A 10,243-nucleotide genomic window follows, 5' to 3' on the forward strand; every position below is an offset into this window, starting at 1 on the left:
GCGGCAAAGCTTACTCCTCTAGAGATGGACAAGGTAGATAAAATGAGGACAATGGTATTTCACCGCTTCAAACTCTTCAAATGATCCGAACTCTACCTGTAGCCTTTTCATTCAAGATAATGTGCACGCTACTTATGAACCAAATATAAAATTGAAACACAAACGCAATTTAAACAAATATAAAAGTGTTATACATACCAAACTCCTAACTAATTGTTCAAAACACAAAGAATCCATAACTACGATGTTTTTTGAAACTACACCCAAATGAAAATAAAAGAAAATAAGGGATTCAAACACGGCCACTACGACGATGTCTTTTATTTCCTTGTTTTCGACCCTTATTCAATTGGCTAGACCGACTCTCCTCCCAGCATTGTTTGGGAACAATTGCTAGCTCTTCATCTTCTTCCTCTTCCTCATATCCCTCCTCTCCCTCATCTCCCTTATCTTCATCCCCTTCTTCCTCTTCCTCTTGTCCTTCTTCTTCGAACTGCTCTTCTTCTACATATTCATCTCTTTGTTCTTCAACCTCTTCATTTCCTTTCTTCCTAATGAATGAAAACCACAATATTATCTAAACATAATATTTTCTTATCAAATAAATCAATAACATGGGACTAAATCAAACACAAGTTGTAAACAGATTAAAGTTCGGCAATCTTACCGGGAAATGCAGTGACGAGTCCAATCACCGCCCCATCATCACAGAGCATTTTTGATTCACTTCTCCACTCTTTCTCATATTTGGCAAAATCCCACTGATACTGCAGATCTTAGAAGATTTTGCATAGAAATATGGGGATTTTAAGGTCTTTCATGCCAGTGAGATTCTGCCAAGTATGAGAACGAGTGGAGTAGTTAATCATTGGGATTTGATGGGGTGGTGATTCGACTCTTCACTGCATTGCCCAGTGGCCTATCCGCCTATGACACTAATCTACTTCGGCAAATTAAAGTTCGGCAAATGAGTTGTGAAATAACCGAACTAAAAGTTCGGTTAGATGGCATGAGTTGCGACGTAACCGAACTACATATTTGGTGTTAACAGACCATAGTTCGGTTACCTATATCATTTATCGACTAGATCGAACTCAAATTTCCCATACTAAAGAATAAGTTCGGTTAGGAATATCTAGGGTGTTGTTTTGCGAGCTAACCGAACTACCTAGTTCGGTTACCTAAAAAATTTCTAATCGATTTCAAAATTTCTAATTGAAAAAACTAGGGTTTTCAAAATTCTCCTAGCCGAAATGTCTACTGTAACTACCATTTTCAATGGGTTTTCACGATTTTAATCGATATCGTCAACGAAAAACGAATTAAAAGGAATGGGTATGAAGGAAATTACCCGCGGATTTGCATATCACTTGAATCAGAATTCTTGGTTGTTGTTTGATGATTGATTTTGCCTCTCAACTTGGTTTCACGTTGTTTATCAATTGCCAATTCTTTTGGGAGATTTATTATATTTGCGAGTCCCGGACTCGATCCTGGAAGTCTTGGAGTTTGCTCGGTACGACACATGTTTATAAAGATGGATTAATCGACGATGAAAAGAAGAGGAAAAGAAAAGAAGAAGAAGAAGAAGAAATGAATAGAAATGAAACGGATTTTAATCGGTTTTGTTTTTAAGTTTTAATTTAATGGGTTAGATTAGGTTAAATTAGTGAGTTATTAGGATTAATTATAACCTTAATTAGAATAAAGGCAGATTAGTATTCCCTAATCTTTTAGGACACCTCTTAAGAATTTAGGGTGGACACCCTATCAAATAGTAGTCCCCCACCAATTTAGAGTATTCCCCAAAATTTGGTTCTGTTTTTAATGGACCTTCAATTAGATCATTCCGGCTCTTAGTAATGGGCCCATGTTACGCTACCTTATCAACAGAAAACTGAAAAACAGAAACGGCTTATCTTCAACTCAACCCCATATACTCTGTTTTCTCTTCTTCTATTTTCATTCTTTAAACAGCCATGGACTTGGATACGTCTTCCTTCAAACTGTACTCACAAAATGAAATTCTCGGTGAAGATTTTAAGGAAATTGGAACTCAGGGATTGAGAAAACGGGTTACTCAACTGGGAACTTCATGGAAGACTCCATTTCCTGGAGATGAAGTTGAAGGTATGTAAATTTACTCGACAAAATCCTACTATTTGTTTGAAATCTCTCTATTGTCTCAGTTATGTTTGAATAAAATGGTGGAATTTTTCATTTTTAGTACATTACAGTGGATGTATCCAAGGTGGTTCGAGTTTCGATTCGAGTTGGGACAGACATACTCCATTCAGATTCAAAATAGGACAATGTACGTTGTAATCTAATTATCTACTTGACTTGTGGTAGTTTTTCAGCTTCTAATGCTTACATTTTTCAGTACTGTCGTAAACTTGATTATCCAAACTTTTAGTGTCCGATTTTAATTTCAGCTGCTATATGAATATTAGGTGAAGTTATCAAAGGATGGGATGAAGGGATTTCAACAATGAAGAAAGGTGAAAAGGCAGTTTTCATGATTCCGCCACACTTGGGTTATGGCGAAATGGGTTCTCCGCCAACCATACCTCCCAACGCCACACTAATATTCGATGTAGAGTTGCTATCATGGACTAGCATCAGAGACTTAACAAATGATGGTGGAATATTAAAAAAGATACTAAAAGATGGCGAGGGATGGGCTACTCCAAAAGTTGCCGATGAAGTGCTAGGTATATTTCTATCCTCTCCACAAAAAAGTGGTTTATCTACTTGGGAGCAATGGATCTAACATTAATCTTGTTGTTTTTGTGTTTAGTTAAGTTTGAAGCAAGGTTTGAGGATCAAACATTAATATCAAAGTCGCAGGAGGGTGTTGAATTCTATGTTTGCGATGGTAATTGGCCTTTCGAGTGAATGTATTACCGTATTAATATCTACTGTACTACTTGAGAAAAATTTGAAGACCCTTTTCTTTAAAATTTTTTGTATGTACATTTCTTGTTTAACCTTTATTACTTTGAGCAGGTTATCTATTTCCTGCAATCGCCAAGGCCGTAACGACAATGAGGAAAGGGGAGAAAGCAGAGTTATCGGTGAAATTTACATGTAAAGTAATATAAAGTTTAGATATCCCTTGATTATGCAACAAAAACTCAATATATCTGTCATGAGGTGCAAAGAGTAGGAATCAAAGCTTATCTTTTTTGTTTATATACAGATGGTATAAAACAGGTTGGAAAAGATGCATTTGGAAGTGCATTTGGGGCTCAATCCAATCAAAATATGATAATTGACCTTGAGTTAATATCCTGGAAAAGCGTCATTAACGTTGCAGAAGACAAGAGAGTGATTAAGAAGATTTTAAGAGAAGGTGAAGGTTTCGATCACCCAAATGAAGGATCAGTTGTGAAAGGTACCCCTACTGGTTGGCAACTCATTATCCATTATAGACGCGGTAACAAAAGAAATTACCGGTTCACATCATCTTCAAGGGCATTGCCTGTGTCTGATTATGCAAAACCTTGTTCCTGTTGTGCAGTGAAATACACTTGTGAATGCGAGGATGGAATAGTCATCGAGAGCAAAGGCTCTGACTATGATCCTTATGAATTTATATGTTTTGAAGGTATGCACGCCGTGTTTTGCTTCTGAGAAATTCAAAGCTAATGCCAACTCTTGTATATATGTACATATTGCCTCTTTACTGAAGTGAGGTTAGTTTTTGGCAATACTGTTTCAGATCATATTCCAGAGGGTTTATTCAGGGCAATTGTGACCATGAGAAAGGGTGAAAAATCGCTTATAACTATCTGCTCCGAGTACAGTTCCAACATAGTAGTCTCTAGAAGTAGTGCTCAAACAAACGGAACACTTATTTACGATGTCGAATTACTTAGCTTTACAAAGGTTTTTTCAACTTTTCAAACTTCTAAGGGGCTTTTCTAACTTTTCAAACTTATGATATAGTGTTCTAAATCATGTCTTTCACGCATAGGAAAAACCGCACTGGAAAATTGAAACTGCAGAAAAATTAGAGGCTTGCGAGAAAAAGAAAGATGAGGGGAATAGATTGTTCAGGTGTGGGAAGTTTTGGTGTTCGTCAATGAAATATGAAAAGGTTGAAGGTCGTTTACATTACATAGTGTGTGGCGCTCCGTAACAGAATTTCCATGCTAAGACTAAAGAGTTACGGTTTTTTCAGGCAGTTAAGTGTGTGGAGTTCGATCACTCCTTCACAGACGAGGAAAAGACGAGGGCAAACGCATTAAGGATATCATGTCATTTGAACAATGCAGCTTGTAAGCTTAAACTCGGGGATTACGTTGAAGCTTCAAAATGTTGTACCAAGGTTTATTTTATACTTAAATATGTTACTCCACTCCCTTCTAGCATGATATAGTGTGCTGCATCAAACTCATACTGTTAGCATTTATTCTTTGATAGGTCTTAGAACTTGATCCTTCAAACGTCAAAGCCTTATATCGAAGATCGCAATCGTATTTAGAAACCCGAGATTTAGAAAAAGCTGAGATTGACATAAAGAAAGCTCTTTCCATTAATCCAAATAACAGGTTTGTGCCTTGCCGCATTGTTTCATTTTTCTATTCTTTTGGCAATAAGAACTTGTTCTTATTAAATGGCATTTTTTCCTATTTTTTCTGAATGCATAGAGAAGTGAAGCTAGAGTACAACAAGTTAAGAAATAAGAAGAAGGAGTACGCTAAATATGAAGCAGAGATTTTTGGTACAGTGTTTTCGAGACAGGGTAATTAGAGATTTTGGATAATACGAGCGCAACCAGCTAGGGTGTGCTCATTAGTGTTTCGCTACGTCAACATAATGATCGCGTTGTTCCCATAGGGTTATTGGGTGTTTAGGGAATTGAAATTAGCTGCGGACATTGATGTGTGTTCGTCACACGTGGTTCTGCCTTTCAACAAACTAGATACTGTGAGTTTCCTGTTGCTGTCGGTTGTTCAATAATAATTTCACAAGGACTTGGATCGGATGCATTACTCATCCAAGTCTCACAAGTCCAACCATACACCTCTTTCCTTTCCGTTTCCAATTTGAAAATTTATCTCTGCAAAAACAATTTCTTTTTTTGATTTGTTACCGTGAACGAACAAAACAACCTACAATAGAAACTCAATAAACTAGTATAACCATTGCCACGGTGGAAGGTTCGAACAAAGAAGAATCTGAAAGAATGATACTTCACCTTATTTCAGAAAAAATGATACATTCGTTCCGCTTGTGAAATGGAGGGAAAGTATCAAGTTTTCTGAAACATAGCGAAAGTATCACTTTTCTTGAAACGGAATATGAAAGTATCACTTTTCTAGAACGGAGAATTAGTCGATTCATAAGCCAAAATATGGTTGCATGCTGTGTTATGTATCTTTTGTGGTGGTTTGCATAATGGCTATGCATTCAATTTTCGAGAATTGTGCCCAAAGTGAAAGACTCACTTTTCTTGAAACAGAGGGAGATTTATTAGTTGCAAAAGAAAATTAGTTGATGCGTAAACCAAAATATGGCTACATAAAGTATTACGTATTCTTTGTGGTGGTTTGCATAATGGATATATACATTTAATTTTCTAAAATTGTGCCTAAAATGATAAATACCTCTGAATTTTTTCGTACACACATTAAATTTGATATTGTTGTTTGTACTCATTGCGTAAATTATTTTACAACCTTTTTAACGAGATAAAATTTATAAATTTCAAGGCAGCGATTTTTAGATATGTTATACAAAAGTTTGTTTTCCAATTATACCCCTAAAAGAATAGGATCCATAAGGAGTTATATTAATTTGACTAAAACAGAGGGAAAATTTTGTCTAGTGAAAAAGTAACCAAAAAAAAATCACATGGAAATCAAATCCAATCTTTTTTAATCAAATTGCACATTTGTGTTAGATTTCATTTTACAAAAGAGTGGTCATAAAAGGGACTCCCTCTCTTCGGGCTTCCTGTCGGTCGGCCCAGATATTTGCAAAAAATATGTATGTTTCATTGGGGGTGTAACTTTTGGTTAGAAAAATAAAATCTGGGATATATATAGTTGTTGTGCCCGTGTGTTGCACGGTCCCAAATGTTTTGTAGAGAAAAGTACGTATTGGTGAATGAAAATAAGCTTATGGTTCATGGTTAGATTTTTTAAAATATTTTTTTACCCGTAAAATAAAAATGGATTCTTTTTTACCCGTGAAGTATTTTTTCCTCTCAAGATAATTTTTTTTACCCATGAAATATTTTTCTTTTACTCAAGATATTTTTTTCTTTTACCCGCGAAGTACTCAAGATATATTTTATTTTTCCAAGGGAATAAACTAATAAACAGGTTGAAAGATAAAAAAAAAATTAAAAAATTACCCATGAAGTATTTTTTTTTTCTTTTACCCATAATTGTTTTTCTTTTTTTTACTCAAGGTCTTATTTTTGACTATGGCGGTAAGATTTTTTTACTCAAGATATTATTCGTTTACTTAAGAAATTATTTTATGGTGGGGCCAGAAGCTCTTATTTCCTATTGGTCTAAATTTTCTTAAAAGATTTTATTGGTCTAAATATTCTTAAAAGATTTTATTGGTCTAAATATTGTTTGGTGGGGCCAAAAGTTTTAAGAAGAAAGCTTTGTTGAGCTTTTAACCACAGCAGAGGAAATTCACCTGAAATCATATTATTAATTAATGTTGTTAGGACCACCAGAATTTATTAATTAAGCGAAATATTAATTAATCGATAAATTAATAATAATTAATTTATATATTAATTAATATCTTATTAACTTATAGAGAAATTTTTTATCAAATAATTAATTTCTAAATACTGTAGAACATCAAATTCTTCAAATTACTCTTTAATTTTTCATTTTGCTTCGTTGTAAACTTAAATGTAAAAAATATTATTTAAGAAAATTTATTAAATAATCGAGTATTAATTAATGGAATATATAGGCCCGTAGGTTTTCCTTTTTTATAAATTAAGTCCAATAAATTATTTGCAAAACATAAAATATAACCACCCTAGCAATTGAGTATTAGCACAAAGGAGAATACACTTGAACACTGCATAGTTTATTCTAGTCTGGACGACTGGACCTATAAGTAACTTTTACCATACACTACTAAATAGGAAAATGATTCTTCTAAATGTGCGCAAGATATACGCATTAGCGTCCCTCAGTTTGCAAGGCTGATATACCTTTGCTGCTGTCACCAATTGTTGTTATGCTATCTGGGTAAGATAGCAATTCAGCTGATTCTAACAAGAGCATGCGTTCTTCTTTGCTTGTTGTATCGTTTATGTCCTCATCGTCATCCAAGACCCAAGGATTACTGGAAGACATCCTCATCAATCCGTGAAGCACCACTGCTACTTCTTTCATTGAAGGTCTTTTTTCTCCCTTCACTCTTAAGCATTTTTGTGCTAGTTCAGCCATTTCTTGGATCTGTTGGTGCCCACGTACACTACTGACTCGTTCATTATCATTTCTTACCAAACTATCATCAAGAATCACAAACAGTCTGTTGGTTTTCATAGAAGAAAGGAAATAACTTGCCAGATTTCTGTCCTCTTCAAGTCTGTGTGGAGAAAATACTGCTTTTCCTGTTAGCAATTCCACAAGAAGAACGCCGAAGCTGTAAACATCGCTTTTGTCTGTTAACTGGTTTGATTGCATGTATTCTGGATCCAAGTACCCAAAAGTACCTTGAACTACTGTACTTAACTGAGCCTGATCCGTAGGATTCAACCTCGAACCACCGAAATCTGAAACTTTTGCTTTGTAATCATCATCTAGAAGTACATTACTTGACTTGACATCTCTGTGGATTATGGGTATGGAAGCTTCAGCGTGCAAGTAGGCTAATGATCCTGCAACTTCTGAGGCTATCCTTAACCGATGTTCCCATGAAAGAGTAGCAGAACCGGTTTGGTTCTCACGGTGTTCGTGTAAATGTTGGTGAAGGGTCCCATTAGCAATGTATTCATAAACTAGTAGAGGAACTTCGCTCTCTAGACAACAACCCAAGAGCTGAACCACATTTTTGTGATTGATTTGTGATAGAACCGCAATTTCGTTTATGAATTGCTCGTTTTGGTTCATATCGACTATTTTCGTCTTCTTAATAGCAACCACTTCGCCATTTGATAAGGTTCCTTTATACACCGTACCAAAACCTCCTCGTCCAAGAATTTGACTTTCGTGATAGTTGTTAGTCGCCTTGCTCAGCTCCTTTTCAGTGTATATTGTAGCAACTGATCGATGCTTCTTTTCTACTCTGCCATTTCTACTAGCCTCGACATCCTCTTCCCGTTCATCAAGCAGTCTGTTTAAAATCAATCCTCCATTTTTCTTGAAGAATTCCTCCTTGACTTCCATGTGCTTTCTTTTCCTATAACCCCAGTATATCCAGAACCCAGTCACAAGACTCAGAAGTAGAAGAAATAAGCCAAGGCAGGCCCCTGCATGCAATAAAAAGTTGAAAGAACTTAATAGATATACCCGTCTGCGATAAAAGTCTGTCAAAAATGTATGCTGCATTCAAAAGCACAGCTTACCGACAACAATCTTGTTAGGGTTATTATTCTGAGTACTCCCTGGAAGACTACCGTGATTCTCGGGAATACAGTATGTGATATTATCTCTGACTTCATGACTATATCCGTTGTTGCAAACACATTTGTAGCTCCCTTCTGTGTTTTCGCATTTACCTCCGGGTCCCTTGCATATCTCCTTACATTCATCCACATCTGTCCCACAAAGAAAAAAAGAAGGCTCAGTTCTATATATATATATATATTCTGCAATAGTGATATCAAATCAGTACTAGTAGTAGAAATCAGTAAATATTACCTCGACAACCACCAAATGTACTACTATGAAGATAAGGATTCCCTGTATAGCCCCATCTACAATTACATCGATAACCTTGAAGTTTATTGCCTGCGGGTACTATACAGTCCGTGTTAGGTCCACAGGCATAACTCGTCAAGTTTCTTTTAGCTACATCACATGTCTCAAAACCAACCGTCCAATCAACAACCACTGGAACACTTCCAGATCCATTATTTAGGAAATCCTTGAAATATGACAAAGAAAAATTAAACGATTTTCCTTCAATAATAAAAGCATAACTACATGGATTGAAACTCAAGCTTCTACCGGCGTTATACATGCTTCCAACACTGAAGTTTAATAAATGTAGTCCAGCTGGGACGGAGGCCTGGCAGCAACCGACACCATTGCAAGACCCATCAGTGCTATCTTCTATTTTATCGCAGACTGACAAACATCCAGTACTAATAGATACATTATCATCTGACTTTTGATATGCCCAGGTATTGCAACCCATACCAATGAACTTGTTTTTTGTATCAGAGAAGGTGAATTTTTTGAACCCACCTGTCATATAATACGCAGGTATTTCCCTACCTGGACAATCGCTGGCGATGTAAATTTCGGTTGTCATCTGTCCGTCGAGTATTGATATATCTGAGATATTATAATTTGGGAGATGAACTGGCTTGGTGGAATCGAGGAAACTCTGACAAATTATTTCAAAAGTTTTGTCTAAGAAACAACCTGGACCAATACCGAACGGGTAGGGTATGCGAACATTCCCACACTGATTTTGGCAACCATGCTTGCTTATTACTTCGGAACCATTCATCGGTATTTCTCCAGATGCGAAATACATCGACAGTAGCAATAAAAAACACTGAAACCTTACAGGAAATTGCAGAGCCATGATTTAGGAATTTGGTTATTTTATTTTCTCTCCGTAATAAACATCAAACATCTTAACGTTACTTATAACCATCTATGCGCTCACACACCATTGAGTGGCTGCCACAAACTTCGCGATCACTGATTTTAACCTTTTCTCTTTGGAAAATATGAAACAAAAGTCAACTTAAATTATCAAAGGGCTGTTGCCGGGCACCTTCAATATACTAGAGACAACTTGTTTTGCCCAAGGCAAGCCATATTTCCATTCAAGCATTTTGTTTGGAAACTGCACCTGATTTCGAAACTTACACCATATGGGGGGGGGGGGAGAATTTTTTCTTTCTTTACCTATGGCTATAATTTAACCTTCAGGCTTTAGGCTTTTTTATTTACCCTTACTATACGGAGTGGGTCAATCCTCTAATCATATTAAGAAAAGTATCTTTAATTTTTTTTTTTCTTATTTTATATCTTGTCTTGTTATTAACACGGTTATTTTCTGTGTAGAAAAAAAA

The 10,243-nt window shown here is 35.9% G+C and overlaps 2 protein-coding genes across 5 annotated transcripts; one reads left to right on the forward strand and one right to left on the reverse strand.

The window, feature by feature from the left end:
* Positions 1 to 1,973: 1,973 nt before the first annotated feature.
* Positions 1,974 to 5,024, forward strand: LOC113328929 (70 kDa peptidyl-prolyl isomerase-like). Of its 4 annotated transcripts, XM_026575923.1 has the most exons (12): positions 1,974 to 2,130; positions 2,228 to 2,314; positions 2,454 to 2,714; positions 2,801 to 2,878; positions 3,010 to 3,090; positions 3,203 to 3,397; positions 3,524 to 3,610; positions 3,725 to 3,891; positions 3,980 to 4,102; positions 4,187 to 4,333; positions 4,429 to 4,556; positions 4,656 to 5,024. In XM_026575923.1, exons 1-12 carry the CDS (start codon positions 1,980 to 1,982, stop codon positions 4,756 to 4,758), a joined length of 1,608 nt encoding a protein of 535 aa, XP_026431708.1. In that variant the 5' UTR covers positions 1,974 to 1,979; the 3' UTR covers positions 4,759 to 5,024. The 4 variants fall into 4 exon arrangements, 3 of the variants coding, with proteins under 3 accessions (XP_026431708.1, XP_026431707.1, XP_026431709.1); XM_026575922.1 differs by having other exon boundaries at positions 3,203 to 3,610; XM_026575924.1 differs by having other exon boundaries at positions 2,001 to 2,130; positions 2,238 to 2,314; positions 3,203 to 3,610.
* A 1,983-nt stretch (positions 5,025 to 7,007) lies between these two features.
* Positions 7,008 to 9,707, reverse strand: LOC113328653 (wall-associated receptor kinase 5-like). The gene is made up of 3 exons (XM_026575694.1): positions 8,853 to 9,707; positions 8,558 to 8,749; positions 7,008 to 8,461 (listed from the first exon to the last, which is right to left on the reverse strand). The coding sequence occupies exons 1-3, from the start codon at positions 9,694 to 9,696 to the stop codon at positions 7,167 to 7,169; spliced, it is 2,331 nt and encodes a 776-aa protein (XP_026431479.1). The 5' UTR covers positions 9,697 to 9,707; the 3' UTR covers positions 7,008 to 7,166.
* Positions 9,708 to 10,243: the final 536 nt, after the last annotated feature.

This window comes from Papaver somniferum, unplaced genomic scaffold, assembly GCF_003573695.1.
Source record: "Papaver somniferum cultivar HN1 unplaced genomic scaffold, ASM357369v1 unplaced-scaffold_114, whole genome shotgun sequence".
NCBI lineage: Eukaryota > Viridiplantae > Streptophyta > Magnoliopsida > Ranunculales > Papaveraceae > Papaver > Papaver somniferum.